Source organism: Dryobates pubescens, chromosome 30 (assembly GCF_014839835.1).
Source record: "Dryobates pubescens isolate bDryPub1 chromosome 30, bDryPub1.pri, whole genome shotgun sequence".
NCBI classification, from domain to species: Eukaryota; Metazoa; Chordata; class Aves; order Piciformes; family Picidae; genus Dryobates; species Dryobates pubescens.
Genome location: NC_071641.1, coordinates 1,120,003 through 1,138,292, shown reverse-complemented (window position 1 = coordinate 1,138,292; position 18,290 = coordinate 1,120,003). Strand labels below are relative to the sequence as shown.

At 41.2% G+C, this 18,290-nt stretch overlaps 1 protein-coding gene across 1 annotated transcript; it reads left to right on the top strand.

The window, feature by feature from the left end:
* Nucleotides 1-3,254: 3,254 nt before the first annotated feature.
* TMEM26 (transmembrane protein 26) lies at nucleotides 3,255-17,247 on the top strand. Its single transcript, XM_009906096.2, has 6 exons — nucleotides 3,255-3,453; nucleotides 6,547-6,625; nucleotides 12,289-12,390; nucleotides 12,923-13,143; nucleotides 13,870-13,946; nucleotides 16,607-17,247. The coding sequence occupies exons 1-6, from the start codon at nucleotides 3,263-3,265 to the stop codon at nucleotides 17,020-17,022; spliced, it is 1,086 nt and encodes a 361-aa protein (XP_009904398.1). The 5' UTR covers nucleotides 3,255-3,262; the 3' UTR covers nucleotides 17,023-17,247.
* Nucleotides 17,248-18,290: the final 1,043 nt, after the last annotated feature.

Sequence of the window (18,290 nt, the reverse complement as noted above, 5' to 3'; positions counted from 1 at the left end):
CCACTAGATTCACTGACCAAAAGTAGGGCAACAGTTCAACTAGGGCCTTCAAACTGGATGAGAGCAGACAATTTATAGGTTTCAGTTCTGTATCTATGTGCTGATGTGACCATCCATTTCACAACAGCATGGTACTGCTGACTTGCATTCAGCTTATGATCCATCTTTAACCCTAGTTTCTTCTTGGGAACTGGTACAGTTTCAAATTTCTGAACAGTGAAGGGGTGTGTTTATGGAAATCAGTATAGTGACCCAGAAATTAGACAAACTGCATGGGAGAAGGTCCTGTGATTCCCAGATGTGGAGAGTTCTCAGCATTCACATGGGTGAAGTTTGCAGACAGAAGAGAGAGTGTATCATTAGCAATGCACTCTATACAGATATGAGCCTTGCATTAAGCTTGGATCCAACCAACACTACCAGCCTACCATATGCTTAAACTGTCCTGCTCTCACTCCAGGTCAATTTCTTAGAGAGTAGAAAGTCTCTACTCTATTGGTACAGCTGTTTTGGGCCAGAGCAAAGGTCTATCTATTCCACTGTCTGCCTCCAACAGCAGAGCTAACTCCAGCTCAGGAAAAGAGTACAAGAACAAGAAAATGACCAAGTTTCTCCTCCAAGTACTCCTTAGCCCGTGATCAATTAGCCCCACAACTCTAAGTTGGAAATTAGTAGAAATTGTGAAAAGAACACAATTAGAAGCACACTAGGGCCTATAACACAAGGAAAACCCCCACCAGTTCTGTAAGCTTTTATGCAGAAGTTTGTGCTGTCCCATGATACAGCATACATATGGACTCATGATTGGATTCCAAGAATTTCATCAGCTCCTCCTGCACAGTCTGATCACCTACTGGCCATCCACTGACCCAACAATTCCCTGGCAGACTTCCTGTTCACTGTGTTTGAACAGATAACAGACATTTTAGTTGTTATGCTTTTTGCCAATTGTTCCCCACACTCATTCAGGCAGTTTTGTCATGTTTGTACATTTAACTTGCCAGAATTACCATCTTTTCAGCTTTCTTCCTCTGGACACCACTTCAGCTTTTTGAAGGATGCCTTCTTGCTTCCACAATCTCACTTACCCTGCCAATAATGGCTTCTTTTCACTCTGTCTCAAGTTTTCCTCGACACACAGTTATTTTCTTTGCACTTCCATGTGATTTATGCAAGCAAAATCCATACTATCCATACTTCCTGAAAAGAGTTAGGTCTTCCATCTGTCTTATTTTCAACAAGCTTCCTCCATGTCTAGTTTTCCATTTTGAAGCTGAGAACAATGGTAAAGAACAATGGTAAAGAACTAGCTTGTCTTGCTCCTGTGAGGATGCTGAGTCTAAGCACATTAAGAGCCTCATTTCAGAGATCTTAATCTGTTACTGTCTATATTATATCCTGTAAACCACTAAGAATTAAAGTCAGGCATTTCCCTGAACCAGATGCTCCACAAAACAGTCACACTGAGAAGTCTGAAAATGTACTCTGCCACATCTGAATTTTTGCCTCTGAATAACTGAAGTCATCCATACCTACTTACTTCTTCCCTTTACTCAACTGTTGTGTTGTCATCATGGTCTACTGGTCAGAATGAGTATCATATGTTCTTCCCACTTAAGTTTAGGCCCTGCACAGATGTGAAGTATGAATTGCTCATTGATGAGATTACTTTACTAAGCAGTTCAACTCCAGGGTATCTTTAATGTGCAGCAAAGCTCACAAACGTATGATGCATGGCAATGCCCTATTGATTGTCATCTTACCAAGTTTGTCACATCTGTGTTGTTAGGATCTGCACCAACAATCAGACATACCAGTTCCTCTGTGTCATTTCTTAGACATCAAGCACTCCCACGCCTGAGTATCTTGTTTAAGCAGACTCTCAGTTCTGCTGTTCCCCGTTTCCTCTTCAACTAGGTTTGACCTTAACACCAACGGAAGGGCTGAGAACCAGCAGCACTCACGGCACGATATCGCAGGGTGGCTGCTGGCAGGGGATTATCAGCGGTAGGCCCTTGACTTGATTCAATTTTCCTCTGAGCACGAGGAACTTGATTTCGCTGCTTCAAAAGGCATGCAGCGCAGCTCATTTATTTACTCAGGCATTTCCTGAGTGATCTATACTGTAGAATGGCCTTTTGTTTTTATTTTTGTTCTGGGCAGAGTTATTTTTAAGTAGTCTTCTCTCCCATCTCCCTCCACCCCCAAGGATATCAGCTGGCCAGCACCAGCTTCAGTGCTTCATAAGAAAAAGAAACTTGATTTTGCAGTGAGGAAAACTCGGACTGTAGATACTGAGGAAAAATTTCTTCTTACAATGGTCAAAACTCTTGGAAGTATATCTCCTTGTGTTTAAGGTAGAACAGGATATTTGAAATTAAGTCAGCTAGGAAGTTGGGGCCTTTGGAGTGTCATTGACTTGATTACCTGCATTTTACAGTGGTGTATCTCAATCCAAGCACTTCAGCAATAAAGTAAGGCAAAACTGGAGCAACACAGTGATCGTCTTGATCAAGAAGAAATATCTATTTGGCTACCCTTTGGTAGATTGAAATAAATTTATAATCACTATGAGAAATATCAAAGCACATATTAAACATACTCTCTACTTTATAAACTGTTCCCACAGAAGATACTGAAGGTCAGTCGAGAGGTAGCTGACCCAGCCATCACACTTCTGAGTTTGTTTTGTGCAATGTTGAGTGAGCCATTTTTACATCTTTCACGGAGTGGAGAAGGGAAAGCAGGGTTTGCAGCCTCAGTGATGCAGTGAAGCTTTTAGCAAGGAAGATTCAAATTAGTCCTTCTCCTTATATCTTGTCTCTGCTAGAAACCTACGAGATGACAGCAGCAAGCAGAGCAAGCAGAGAGATGGTCCCTGTGTGAGACAGAAGCCTCCCTGTCGTTGAGTTCTTGAGCAGATGGTAGAGAGTGACCAGAGAGAAGTTCCTGACGCCCCTGCGTTGGCGTGGTCAGAGCTGCACCGAGCGCTACGAGCCGCTGTAGGCTGAAAGCTTGAGCCTTTTTTTTTTTGGTTTTTTTTTTTTTCCTTCTTCCCTCTAAAAAGTTTTCAGGAAGTCTGGGGGAGGGGCAAGGCCGTTTCTTTTTTGTTATAATGGGCCCCTCTGTGGAGATGGAAGGGAAGAGATCTGTGTGCTTGTGGTGCGCACGCTTCCCGGTGATTCCCAGAGCAGCTTCCCAAGACTCCTAAAAAGAGCTGGGCCCCTGCGGTGCGGGGCAAAGGGGAGGGGGCTGCTCCAGGATGGAGTTGATCGTGCTGCTCAATGCTCTGGTTACTCGCCTGCTCTTTGTGTTGCACTCTGTCATCGGGGTCTGGAGAGTAACTGCAGCGAAGAAAGAATCCAAGTACTGGCTGCTGGCACTGCTCAATCTTCTCCTGTGCCTGGAGACAGGGCTCACTCTCAAGTTTAAGCAAGGCAGAGGCTACAAATGGTGAGCATATCCCAGCGGCTCCAACGGAGCCCCTCTTGCTTCTTTGCATGTACTTTGCTGCGGCTGTGGGGCTGCCTGTTGCGGCTGCTGCCCGAAAGCCTTTTGCCGCTCTGGCTTTGTTTCTGCCAAGAGAGTCTTCTCCACTGCTGCACCTGGGGGTGAGGGGTGGCAAACTGGTAAAGCCCTGGCTAACCCAATACCAAACCCAGAGGGCTTTCAGGAGGGACATTTTTGCCGCAGATTTTTTGGAAAGGACTCTTTCTTTTTACAGTTCTCTATGTGTATCCATGCCAACAGCTGGAAAATGTGGGAAAAGTAGCAAGAGGTACAGGCTCTTCGAGCTGCTGATGCTGTGGGGCTGGGGAAGTGGGGGGCATGCACTCCCTCAGTGCCACCACTGGGCACCTCCTAAGCAACAACGTGTCGGGGACTACACGTGTGACATACAGAAGAGTGCTGGGGTCCCACGCAGGTTGTTCTATGCTGATGCCTTGCACCTCCTGCCCCATCCTGCCAAGCTCTGGTTTGCGCCTTTTCCCCTGGGACAGCATTCCCTGCTCCTGCCACTTGCAGGACTGCTAATGCCACACTAGTGCATGAACCAAAACTCAGTGACAAATAAAAGATGAGCAGTGACTACTGCTGCAATACAGCAAGAATGGCTTAAATATTTGGATTGGAGAGGCTATTCCAAAGGACAATTTTCATGCATGAAAGGCTGCCTGAGAAACGAACATGCATCTAAAGAATTACTGCAGGCATCTACAGCTCATCAGTGCTCAGTGAGCCAAACCAAATGCTCTGTAAAAAGGAAGTGGTCATGAAATTAATTGTTAAGATTTCACTAGGACCCTTTATTTTCAAAAACTCAAACTGTGGGCAGGCCCTAAGACAAAAAAAAAAATAAATCTAGACTGCTTGGAATGATCTTAAAATTCCTGCCCATTGCAACCTGTGAAACTCATTGCAACAGAAGCAGTGTTGTGTGACAATTTACACAAGTCTTCCATGCTCTAAATTTGACTGTAATAAAAGCAGCAATAAATTCTGGGACAGAGGAAAATGTAACAACAGCAGAGCTCCAAATGCAAAGTTATGAGACAGAGGCAAAGTGAGCAGACCCAGTTCACTGGGGAGAGAAGGCAAAGTCTACATGAAGGAACACTTGCTATGGCAGCTTTTGCAAAATCCAAGTAAAAAGAGATACAGAAAGCAGATGCATTTTATATTAAAACATGTGCTAGAAGACCGAGATAGATTTAGCTAGCAGGAAATTTTGACAATCATAGAATCCACAGCACTTTAAGCAGCACAGTAAAGTGCATTTATAGGTAAGAATTGCACACAAATGACCAGCATCTATTTGCATCAGGATAACTTTCTGCTTTGGTGGAAAACATGTTCAGAACTGTTACTTAGAAAAACACCTGCACAGACAATCACTGATCCAAGCAACAGGCAAACTGTGTCACTGGTCTCTCCTGCCCCCCAAAGCCTCATATTTCTCCATTCATTATTGGCAGAAGAATGTTACATAGTACAGCAGCACACACACACACAAATTAAAAAATTAAATGGCATACATAAGAAAAAGTATTATTTATTGGCCTGGCCATGTGCTGTTTCCTTTAGAATGCTCCTTCTGAAAGAAAGGTAGGGTTAAAACCTTTAAAGTCTCCTGGCCTGTTCTGCTGTCATTAGCTCAGTATTGCTAACCTGCCAGCTGGATGGGTTTTTCATGTGCTCAAGTCCTACAGGAAGTACTGTAAAATCTCTTAGCTCTCCCATTTAAATAAGAGGTGTGTTCACTACCAAAATAACCAGGCTGAAACCTCACAGAACACCCAGAAAAAACCCAGACCAACCACAAAGCACACCCAAGAAACCCCAAACCTCTTATTTAGAGGAAATTACCTGAAACAACTCATTGCAGCTCAGCAATCCAGACATTTTCCTGAGCAGCAGCGCTGATTTATTTATTCCATACTTAATCTCCACCAAAAAGTAATGATTTAAAAAATAAAGCTACATTCAGTATAGGAACAAATAAGAACTGCAACAACGTTTGACCAAAATATTTCTGCAGATACATACTTAGAAGTCATCTAAATTCACTGCAGAATGTGCTAGTGACAGGGTAGAAGGAACCAAGCAAGTATGCAGTGTTTGACTCCACTGCCCTGGACCAGTACATATATATGATGCATAGGCTGCTGTGGATCGCAGCAACATTGCAGCAATGCTAACTCCATATTACTGCAGGACTAAATAGAGCATTAGTGGCATCAGACTTCATTCCTATTCAGAACATGTAGAAATTGCCAAAAAACCCACCCTCAAAATGGCATGTGCTTAATAAGAAAACATCAGCAACCCTCACAGGAATTGGTGCTTGCACAAGGAGTATTGAGTCCTCTCTAGTACTTCTGAATAAACTCAGCTTAAGAAGCTGAAGATAATAAAGCTTCACCATAAGCTATATAGACTAACAGGGAGAGAATGACTTAGAGATAGAAATTCTGAGGAATTATACAGCTGTCAACACAAATGGGGAAACAAAGTCAAGACCCATTTTCATAAACCATTTCAGCCTTCATTGAAAGACCCCTTACTAAAGAAAGAGGTATTTTTCTTACTGTTTCAGGCAGACTGATGCTATTTCTACTTTTCCTGTGTCAGTGCACAGGATTCTGATCAACAGCCTTTATCCCAGCATCGTTCAGTGAAATGACTCAATGTATTAATTCACCCTTCATGAAATCAGAACATGTTAGCTAGGGGCTTTGTGTCTTATTTAAAGTACAGAGAATGCTGTCATGGAAATACAAACAGGAAAGTGCATTTGGTTAGTTCTTAAAAATATTTTAAATAAACTTTCATATATGTTCTGAGATGGGCATACAAATAATCCTAGGATTCATAATACTGACAGCATGAAGAATTCAGCAAGAACAGCAACTCTTATTTGCAGTTACCCTATTTCTTAGTACCTCATATGGTAGGAAGCAAAAGATGCTTTTCAACACAGATAACAGGCTATGTGGTATTTACAATGTGATACAATACCAAGCTATCTTTTCTTTTCCTTCACAGGTTTTCACCAGCTATATTTTTGTATCTGATTTGCACAGTACCATCATTATGGCTACTAGAAATTCATCATGGGACTCAGGTATTTATTATACAACAAATGGACTGGTTTGAATTGATGCATTATTTGATGGGTTGGAGTTGGGCATACAGACAGAAGTCTGCCAGGTCTCATCTCAATTTTCTGTCTTATACTGGTGGGTCTCCCAATCCAGTTACAGCTCTACTATAACCACTGTGCATTTCCTAAATATCAAATAATGAGCATCATTCCAAGCTAAAAATGAGAGCATTTGTTTGTATTTGTCTGGGGAACTGAGGACTAGAAGTATGAAAAACAGTTTTCCACCCCCAGGTTACAAGCTTGAGTCTTTCTCAGGACAGTGACAATTTCATTGCTTTAGAACCCTTTGTAAAATAAAGTATGAGTTTCAAAGTGCTTACAGACAGATATCTGAACTCCAAGCAAGCCAGAATTGAGACAGGTATCACTGAAAGGGGTCTTACACCCGAATTACTGCACGTTTGCTGCAATCTAGGAGAATGGTCACAGATTGCTACCACAGGTAGCTGACATGATAATTTGTCTGTCAGTGTTTATATCCTTCCTTTGTTTGTGCTCCACAGTAATCTGGGAAGGGGTGTCTGAGTTCTAATTCAGGACTAAACCAGACAGTATAATGTTTTAAAGGCAATTATTCTTTTGGCAGTCTGGGCCAGGGCAGAGCCACTTAGAACAGCTGCCCATGCTAAGTGAACAACTTCTTCATGTGGGCTGCTTTCAATTCCCCACAGCACTTTCATGCAGTGAAAAGGGGATTTTGTTCATCCCAGTAATTGCACATATGCAGTATCTAACATCCAGAGAAGAAAAGAGCCTGATAGGAAAACAAGCAAAAGGTAACAGAAGAAAATACATGAATTAGGCTAAGAAGATATAGTGTCTCATTTTCTCCTTTGAAACATTGTTAGAGCCCACAGAAGCATAATCAAATATTCAAAATTGTGTTTACACTGAAAATGCCTGAGGCTTTTTCTAAATACAGCAGCAGGAATTTATTGTCATCTTGTTTTGCCAAATCTCCTTGAACAGTCACAGACAGGTAATGTGGATATTGAGAGCATTTGTCATAGTTAAATCTGGTCCAAGAAACAAGCTAATTCTGTAGTCAAAGGCAGCAGTTTATTTCCCAAAATGATGTTAGAACATGGCATATTTTGTTCTTATTGATATACTGCTACTGTGAATTAAAGATGAAGTATATCAAGTTAACAGCTTAGTTTATACCTGGAGAGGTACAAGTGAGTTCTGGAAACACACAATCTAACAGATCCAAAAACAATACCTCCAGAAGGGATGCAGCCTTCCTAACAATTACTCCCAAACACAGCACCCAGGCTAGTACTACTTCTCATACTAAAGTATTCCTGGGATTCTTGTTATTAAACTACTAAGAGAATGGGTGATTATGCAGTTGCTAGATCTATACCTTTAATATATACAGCATAAAACCAGTTTGTGGTCTTTATGGCAGTGGAGCCTCATGTTGAATCTTTAACAGGAAACACCCAGTGCTTGTGTCGGTGTTGTTATTTAAGGCATGTGCAAATACACAGCAGCTCTTCCTGAAGACAGAGGTCAGTCTGCCTCTGAGTACTACAGAGCTGGACACAAGTATGCTTTTCATACAGCAAAATTGAAATAGTGGCTGCAAAGAAACTACTGCTTTGCAGAAAAGTATTTGCAATGAAATACATGTTTTGTAGAGACTATAAAGCAAATTGAACTGTACTGAATGAAAAAAATTGCTGTTTACAAAATGGAGTGGCAAGAAAATTAAAACCATTTAATCCATTAAAACCCTCAAACATTCTTTCTTAACATTGCATAAGATCTCAGATAAACAAATACTTGTCACTCTTTCAAATGTCTGGTGCATCACTGCCACAGAAAGCAAAAACTGACCTTTTGCAGGGCCTACCTGAGTACCAGTGCGGTGTCTGATGTAGGCTGCCCACTCAGTAACAACAGACTTTGCAAACCTTGTAATTATTTTTAACCACCTTAACTTGAACATCTTAAGTAAACAGTTACTGTCCATTCCCTCAGCCTCATTCTGAGGTGGGATTCTCTTACCAACTACAGTTGTAGCGTATCACTCTCCTAAAAGTGATCTCACATCTGTAACCCCTCCCATATCCGCCATCCTCTTCACTTCGGAAGGCAACTTAAGCAACCTTTTCTCCCTGCTTTACATTTCAGCTTTCCTGTATGAGCAAAATGAAGCAGTCATGGTTGCTTTGAATTTCTGACATCACGTGTGTTGCCATAGTGATGGCCACACTATTTCTAGCAAATCAAAGAGACCAAGCAGGGTACCTGTTGCTTGGCAGAGGGCGTGCTCCAGGGAGGGGCTGGCCTCTTCCACAGTGTACTCAGACTGCCGGTCTCCATGCACATTAACAGGATTAGGACTACTCTCCCCTGCTATGCAAGTGTCAATTATACCATCTCAAAGCTGGACCCATTGCAAGGAGTTACAGCTAATGTAATTGTTATTAGGGACTAACAGATCTTGAATAACATGCTGACTAATTTGCTGAATGAGTTCAATGTTTGAGGGGTTCCCCATGCACCTAGAGTGAACTCTCTGGAGGCCACATGCTAGGACACCATGGTGTCTCGCAACAGCATTTCTGTTTTGATTAGATGTTTTACAAATCAGAGCAACATAAGCTTTGTCTCCAAAGAAACACAGGAAGAAGATCAAGCTAGAACTTATGCAAAACGTGTACAATTTCTCCCTGTTTTCATTTGTAAAAAAATTTTAAAAGGGCATTTTTTGTTGAGCTATGTTTCCTGTCTTGGCACCTAGGAGTAACTGGGCACCCGCAATAAACCACGTTTATCAACTGCCTGTGAAACTTAGTATTCACTTTCTCCTTGTCCCGTTCCCATTAACTTGCTGCCATACATAACTGGCTAAGTAAATATGCCTGGCACCAACAGTCCTATTTACATGCATATACATGACGAAAAGAAAGGCTCTTTTCCAAACTTGCAAGTGAATCTCTACTGCAATCACCACTCAGTCAATATTCAGAGAAAAACAAACCAAACCCAGATCTGAACATACTTGAAATAAAAATCAAAGGCTACTTAAATGCTTGACTTTACAGATGCAGTTTTCCATTTCCTGCCTGCATGCAGTTCTGAAGAGATATGGACCTGGCCCTGAGAAGTGCCTTTCAGGCAGTTTGTGAAGCCCTGCACTGAAATAGTAACCCCCCGCCCCGACTCAGCTGGGAGTAGCTGCAATATCACATAGAAGGAACCTACAAGAGGCACTGATAAAGTGAATTCAAGTTCTTCAAGTATTCTCTGCACTTTTATGCTGCTAGGAGGAAAAAAAAAAAAAAGAAAAAAAAGGAGTTAAAAAAAGCCTCCTTGCAAGTCACATGGTAGCTGTGGAGTGCATTCCTCCACCTCCCTACAGCAGATCAGCTGCTCTGGTGCCACCATGAGAGCTACCTGCGCTTGGCCATTAGCATGGGGACAGCTATGGCATCTGCTGAGCAGCACCCACACACCTTGCTACCCACAGTGTGTAGCTGCTACGGGCTCCCGTTTCACCTCTGTCATTCAGCCACCTGATTTATTTGCAGGGAGTTCTCTCAGTAATATCCACCATCCTTGTACACACAGCAAGTGCAACGGGCTGCCTAACCTGTGTCCGGCTGCAAATTCATCCCTAAGGAATAGGGTTTGAAAAACTAACAAAAAATCCTCAAACTCTGATGTGAGGTTTAGTGCAAGTTCACATGGCTCCCTTCCTCTTCTGTCAGACGGGGCAAGGGGGCAGAGGAGCAAGCTCAGATTCAGACTTCATGACAAACCAAAGGCTGTAAAAGTGAATTAGCCTTCCTCCTCCAGCACAGGTTAGTAATCCATTTGGCCCGACCCAACCTACCTGTTACAAGGTAGACACTGACTTCTTAGTATTCTGGGGTGGTTACACCAGTTACCTAATATTTTTAGGTCATGGTCTTCTCAGCCAACTGAGATGACCTGTGGGGGGTATTCAGAAGGACTGATTTTGATGTTGGGGGCTGGCCTCTGCAGGCTTTAGATTTTTCCTACAAGGAACAGATAAAAATGTTTCTCCAGGGTACCAGTGAAGTTTAATTTCTGAAACATCCTCTAGAAGCTGTTCTGTGCTTCTCCTTTGTTTGAAGGGCTAACCTAGAGGGATTAGCCCCAGAAAGCTGTAGCCATGCAGAGTACCAGCCTCTCTACCTCATTATTTCCATGTCCAGAACTTAAAACTTCCCTTTTCCAAATGGAAATATGCACATGTTAACCTTTCAACACTCTCACACCCATTGTCCAAATAAGGCAAGCATTCTGTTTAATAACCTTTACCACCAATTATAAAAGCAACAAGCAGTGGCTTTTTCCCCCAGATTATTCAGGCCATGGGAAGTTGTTCCATTTACCTATGACAAGGTCAGGAAAGAGGCAGCCTTCACTCAGCTACAGAGCAACATTATCAGAGACCAAGTATCAGCAGAATCTGAAATGTCCCAGAATGTGACATTTGCTGGAATACGTTGCCTTTATACTGGCAGGCATTATGCTGAACACAGCTACTCAGTATGCACTAGAGCACATCCTGGTTGTTGCAGAAAATCACTCCCTGTGCAATAAAATGGTGAGGGGGCCAGTGGAGAAATGCAAATCATTTGGTGCTCTCTGGCACAAACAGGAGAGGATAAGAGTCTTTAAGAATAGCATGGCTTGGTTTTCTAATTATCCTTTTTAAAAAGATTATTTATGACAATGAAGAGAGATGTTGAGGGACTGTAATGAAGACAGAGCCATAGCCTGGTTTCTCTGGAGCCACCCTTGGGTGTGAAGGCAGACAGAAGAACAGTGCAGTGCTGCAGACCTCAGACAGGACATGGTCCCATTGCTGGTTTACTGCAGTTGAAGTAAGAGCATGTTTTAGCCAACATTAGAGGTTCCAGAGCACCAAGTACTTGGAGAAAGTAATACTGCCAGGATTTTTTCTACTCTGCAGGGGCTGGCAACAGCAGGACCCTTTTTCTTAATTATTGCTCAATCTCACCTCTCACATTATGAATTTCCTTGCAGAATAATGCACAGCTGGGGGTTAAGGGGAGTGGCACAGCAGAGAATGCAACCAAAATGTCCTACCCCAACTCTGTTCATTTCTGCCTTGAGGGAAGTCATAGAGAAGACTGAAAGAATGGCACTTGTAGAGAACTTTTTATGGATAGTAGAGATGAGAAGCAGATATTTTGAAAGCAAGTTTGAGTACAGAGATTGACCATGATGAATTTTTACCCTGTTTTACTGTTTAAGCCAGAGAGAGAGACTGTGTAGAAAGCCCAGTAGCCTGTTTCGAGTGCTGCAAGGAGACTACATTCAAAGAATGTGGCCTTAACAGCACAAAGATGTCATATGTTCCCTCAGCCTTTGAATTTACATCTTCTTCTGTAGTACAATCATACACCTTCTCAGGGACCTACTAACACATCACTCCTGTCTTCATAAGAGGAATTTCTTCCTTGTGAACAAGAAGGGAATTGCATTCAAAGTGAGCATGTACCTTTGTAAATAAATGAACCTTCTGCAGTTCAGCCAAACAGGACGCTTTCAGCCACAGTGTCTGCTCTCTGTACGGGATGTTTATGCATGTCTGATGCTTTTGTTCACAACAGTACTGTAGTAAGGAGTCTGAAGCATTTCAGGTGAATGTTAGCAACCAAGACTTCAATCAATCCAGAGACAGCACTCATGGAAATGAGGGAATCATCCAGACGGTAGGACACGTTTTCTTATTCTTAGTAGAGTTCTTAAGCTATTAAAGCAATTATACAAGACTGTTCTATCTCTGTGGGCAAGCTCCTCACACAGAGTGTAAAATTAAAACAAGGGGGGAAAAAAAAGAATAGTTTCAGAAAACCATATTGTGAAAATGGCCTACAGTGTGCTGCATGCCAACTAGAGTTGGTAGGACAAGTGTCTGTGTGAACAGGAAACTCCTCTACCATTCTCTTCCAAATCTCAGTAGCAGAACTGACAAGGTTTATCTGGATGATGCTTCCACAAAGGATTACACTCAGCTGAAAAATGATAACAGGAGGAGCATACAGAGACAGCCTTGCTTTGCATTACCCAAAGTTTCTATTAATGTGCTTTTTCCAGATTATGCCTGCCACATAGAGATGATTTGCTCTGATATAATGTGAAGGAGAACAAAAGCAAGCTTGAGAATTAATACAGTGTATGGAAGTAGCTGTAGTGTCAGTCTGCTCAAGTGACAGTATGTTACTGTTGTTGACTTTTGAACAGGCTAAAGTCTTTGTGAATCATCTTTCCACAATCTGTGAGACTGTTTGGACGCTGGCCCTTCACCAAACTTTTCTACTGCTTCTAGTAGTTGGGAGATGGCTTCTCCCCATTGGAGTTGAAATCACCCGGGATCAGTTGTCTCAGCTGCTTCTCATGTTTGTGGGAACGGCTGCGGATATACTTGAATTTGCTAGTGAAACCTTGGCCATTCCAGAAGTTCGGTAAGGACTACTTGCTAACAGAAATCATTTGCAGAGTGCAAGATACTTATTTTGCTCAGATTAATGAATTGATTTAGACTGGCAAGGAAGCAACTGGAGTTTGCTTTCGTGATTCATTATCCAAGTTGCCTCTTTGGTTATCTCCTATGTACTTTCTTCATGATAGAATGGCATAGTGTTCAAAGATAAGTGGGAAGGGAAAGGCATAGCCTACTGCAAATTTTCAACAGGGAAAGCAAGCTCATCTCCCTCTCACAGCTGAGAGATGAACTGTGAACATCTATCATAAAGAAAAAGAGTCACAGAAGAGGTTCATCCTGTCTTACAGATGTACTATTTTAATTTTTTTTTTTTTTAATATCAAAGAAAGGTTTTGCAGCAGGAAAGAGGTCCTTCCCAGGTGACAGAGAAGCTTCAGGCTCACAAGGAATATGCAATCACTACAAAGTTAAAGATACCTCCTCTTTGAGCCACAGAGCCTACTTCCATATCCTTAGCATTAGATCATTAGCATCAGATATTTAGTGTAATTGCACAGCTGGAATGTGTAGCCTGAAGGGCAAACATTCCATCCCAAAATGTGCCTCTCTTTTTCTTAGCCTTACATGTCAATCACTGTTTTGTTCAGCCACCTTTTAAATTACATCCCAAATCTTACAAGAAATATTTTTTACTACATAAGGAAACTGCATCTTCAATGTTAACACTTTTTTTCCCCTCCCACAGGAATAATTACACTCTCATAAATGCAATTCTTGCTGTATGGACCTGGAGTATGTTACAGTTTCCACTTGATCTTGCAGGTTAGTACTTGTGCACAGACAAAACAAAAAGAACAAATGCTTTAAGTTTTTGCTGGCATATCTGGGGGCTGTGCACATGCTCTGGGTGGAAAAAGTTAATTTAACATGGATGCCTTTTGAAGAAAGCCAATTGTGGTTCCTTTTGAGGAAACACGTATTTCTGGCTAACCTCTGATTTCCCTGATAAAACTCTCAGCTTTCAGGGGGAAAAAAAGGGATTTAAAATATTCTTTGGAGCAGCTGCTTAGTGTCTTAAACTTCACTGTGAGCTCTCAAGTTAGGTCTGGTGTTGGATTATTCCATTTTGGCTCAAATCTGGGCAGGTTGCAAGGAGGGTTTAGGCTGGATGTTAGAAAGAAGTTCTTCATAGAAAGAGTGATTGGCCACTGGAATGGGTTGCCCAGGGAGGTGGTGGAGTCACCATCACTGGAGGTGTTTAGGAAGAGACTGGATGGGGTGCTTGGTGCCATGGTTTAGTCAGTTAGATAATGTTGGATGATAGGTTGGACTCGGTGATCTCAAAGGTCTTTTCTAACCTGGTTAGTTCTATCCTATCCTATCCTATCCTATCCTATCCTATCCTATCCTATCCTATCCTATGGAGAGAGGGGCAGTTGTTAACCACAGGGAACTGCACAGTCAAAAGCACAGATGGTGTTAGCACAGGAAAAATTATCTACTCACAGGGAACCTAAAGGACCATATAATGTTTGGACTGTGCACCTTTATCTTAATCTAAAAGTTCCAGTGTTCAGCCAACTTGGGCTTCTATTTATTTCTAGGCAGAAAGCCCTTCTCTGTGTCCAAGAAGAATTATGAAAACTGCTTCAGTCATCACCTCTTCCAACCATTTTGGCCTCCAGTCCCTACAAGCTTGCAAGTTAAATATACTAGTCCAAAGATATGTTATTCTCATGATATATCCTTCTATAAAGTTGATGGCCAGGTTGACAAACTGACTACAATAATAAGATTTTTAAAAATAAATTAAAAAGTAATAATGAAAAAAAATTATTCCAGGAACTTTTCATTATCCTTTCATTAGCCAGGAATTTTTCATTTCTTCATGGAAAGCACTAGGCTTTGGTTTTGATACTGAAGTTATGAAAATATTCAGCATCTCAGCCTCAACAGCTCACCACCTGCAAAACCCTGATGTGATTACATTTCACATGTATCACAGCTACAATTCCTGTTGCTGGTAACATAGATTCTCTTAAAGATGCACAACAGTCAGGGGTTTGGAAAAAAGCAAAACAACAAAACCCAACCCAAAACAACCAAAGCAACACACCACCAAAAAAACCCACCAAAACAACCAACCAAACAAACCCCCTAAACAAACAAAACAAAGAAATCCCTTACACATCACCACCATCCAAATAAATTCAAAGTGCTTAAAAAATTACAGCCTTAAATTCTCTCTTGTACTGTGTATTTTTTTCTAGCTACTGCTTTTCTGCTTATTCAATTAAACTTACCAGTTAAAAAATAAAGTATTGAACTACATTGCCCTGAAAGTTACTATGGGCACAGTGTATTTTAAGTAGTCCTATACAATTGCACAGAGGGTACTTTTTATTCAAGCATCAGAATGTGTCCTTGCATGTCAAACATGATGTAAAATAGAAATTTTTAGGCATTTATTATTGGACTGCAGTAAACCAGTCAGGACTATTAAACAACTGTAGCACAGAAACATATTAAAAAAATTAGCTGCTGCTGAAGCTTTGCATAATGGATTCAGCAAATTTCCACATTCTACAACTCGTTTTCCACTTGAGCCTTATCTTTTTTTTTCCCCTCAGTGTTGACTCAAACAATAGAATTTCAGGAAGCTGCATTGTTTGACAGTTGTTACTGCATTGCAAGTAGCTATGTTTTTTAAACTAATGAACCCCACTGCCAGAGAGACAGGTTAGTTAAGCTGCATACATTTTCATAAGAGGCAACTGTATTTACCACCCCACCCCACCCTCCTTTGTAGATCCTTCTCTAGATGCCATGCCACAAAGAGTATTCTAGCCCACCACCTTTTTAACCGAGGGGAGCATATCTGTGCAAGTTCTAACAGTTGCATGCAAGGCTAAGAACAAGTAACTGTGGTTCAAGGCTTATATGGCAAGCAGCAATCATACAGTTTCTTCCTATCCACAATGTTTGATATTGCCCCATATTGGCATGACTTAATTTTACTATAACACATGAAAAAGGTAATGGCTATCTGGTGAATCTTTTAAAAGCCAGGACTTAGCCTGAAATGGAGTTCTACAGCTCAGGCTGTTGCCATTCATCATGGTAGTTTTTTTCTTAAAGATATGTATTAGCCTAGGCACTGATCTAACAAAAGCTCCTGGGGAAGTTGTTACAGAAAGATTAGGTGATCTACTTCTGCTTCTTGGTTTAAACATGTACAAATTCTGATAGCTTTGTGGGATAGAAAAGGAGGAAGTGGTTTTGGTCCTGTTCAGCAGACCACATAAGTGCCTGCTTAGAGTGTTTCACTGAAACAGATCCAAGAAATTGGATATGCTTTAAATTGAATTGTTTACAGTTGAATGCATTTATAATCCAGGGTACCCTGGATTATAGCTGCCCTGTAAAACAAGCCTGACTCAATTTTAGAAAGTAATTTTAACATAACTGTGTTTTATTTCCAGTACAGCATATTGGCTGCAAACCAACTGCATCAACTAGGCGGATCCCCAGCCTGCTGCTGTGCAGGTACAGTGCAGAACTGTGGAACATCGGGGTCAGCCTTTTCATACAGGATGGCCCCTTCTTCATTGTGCGTTCAGTCTTGATGGGCCACTTCGGAATATTTAATCAGATGCTGGTGTTTTTTACAGCTAAGAATATCTTAGTTGTGACTCTACAATTGTATCGTTTGGCAGTGATAACGTTAGACTTTCGTGCTACTATTCTGCAGAAGAGCAGGAAAGGGGAAGTCACCTGTTGCCCATGTGAGCCTTATGAAGCTCATACTCATGCTGCTGCTGACCAAGATAATGAAATGAAAGAGTTTGTTGCTTTTCCTCAAAAAAAGGAAACCCAAGCTCCATCAAAAGATCAGTGAACACAGTTACTGACTTGAAAGAGGCTGCATTTCCCAAAGCTTCTTCACAAGAGCTTAGCCTATTTCTATGATCAAACATATCTTGAGTGCCCAAGTCACCTCTTCCATCAAGATATGAATAATTTAATCTAAGCTGTATGGGAAATTTCTGAAGCAAATTCATAGAAATGGGACCTCTTTTTATCCATTTGTATGGTGGGTTTTGACTAATTTCCTATTATATTATCCACAAGGATTTTGTAGCAATAGTTTTTAGTAACAAGAAAGGTTTGGCACACTTACAGAGTTGGTTGTTATCTTTGGTGGCACTGTGCTAACAGATGTACTTGCATGTATTCAAATAGAAGGATGATCCTATCCATTATGGGAAGTGAAGAAGCATTTAGCTCTACTTGAATGTTTGGGCTCTAAGCAGTGTGATGACTATGTTCACTGGGTATGGAAGCAGCTTCAGTAGCAACAAGTGTGCAGACACGCAAGTGAATAGAGATGACAGATTTCTACTGCCATTGTGACATCTACACATCTTCAAACTCTTGAATGAACAATCTTCTTCAAATGTTACCTCATCCTTTGCTAGATTCAGTTAAAAAACTATGCAACACCATGAAACTGTACAAAAGACTGTCTCTTAGGTCTGAATAATCTAACCTAAATCTAGAAGACTGCATTTACTACAGCCTTTTTCTCTACAGAGATTCTTGCTTTTCTGTTTCTACCAGTTAGAACAACAAGAAAAAATTGGAAAATCCAGAATAGTTGTAACCACCTCTCCCCCACTCTGCTTTCACTGTGCTTGCAGTTCAGACAAGACTTTAAAAAGTCTCCAATTTGTATGATTTTTAAAAGTGGCTTGACTCAGGTTAGAAAGAAAATGGCACTGCTTAACTTTGATGAGAAAACCTAGGCAATAGGATCAGGCTTCTGCTTCACATTTCAGAAAGCACCACAAGGTCCCATGAAATAACTTCAGAGATTGTCTGGTCTGTTGAGTGTCAAGATTAATTTTTACAAAATGAATCTTTATAATAATAATCTTTACTAATTGTTAATTTACTACTTCCACATTTGGAGTGAACAACATGGGGCCCTATTAATTTCTCCCAAGAACACACACATTAGATCAAGGTAAGGCCAATGACTTGATGGTCGTAATTTATAGAAGCTGAAAATAAGACCAGTGATTTTTGCAAGTCTACCTAAAAATCATATTCTCACAGAAATGGCAGGTCCTTTTACAAATTTCTGCATCCATTCTAAGAGAAAAC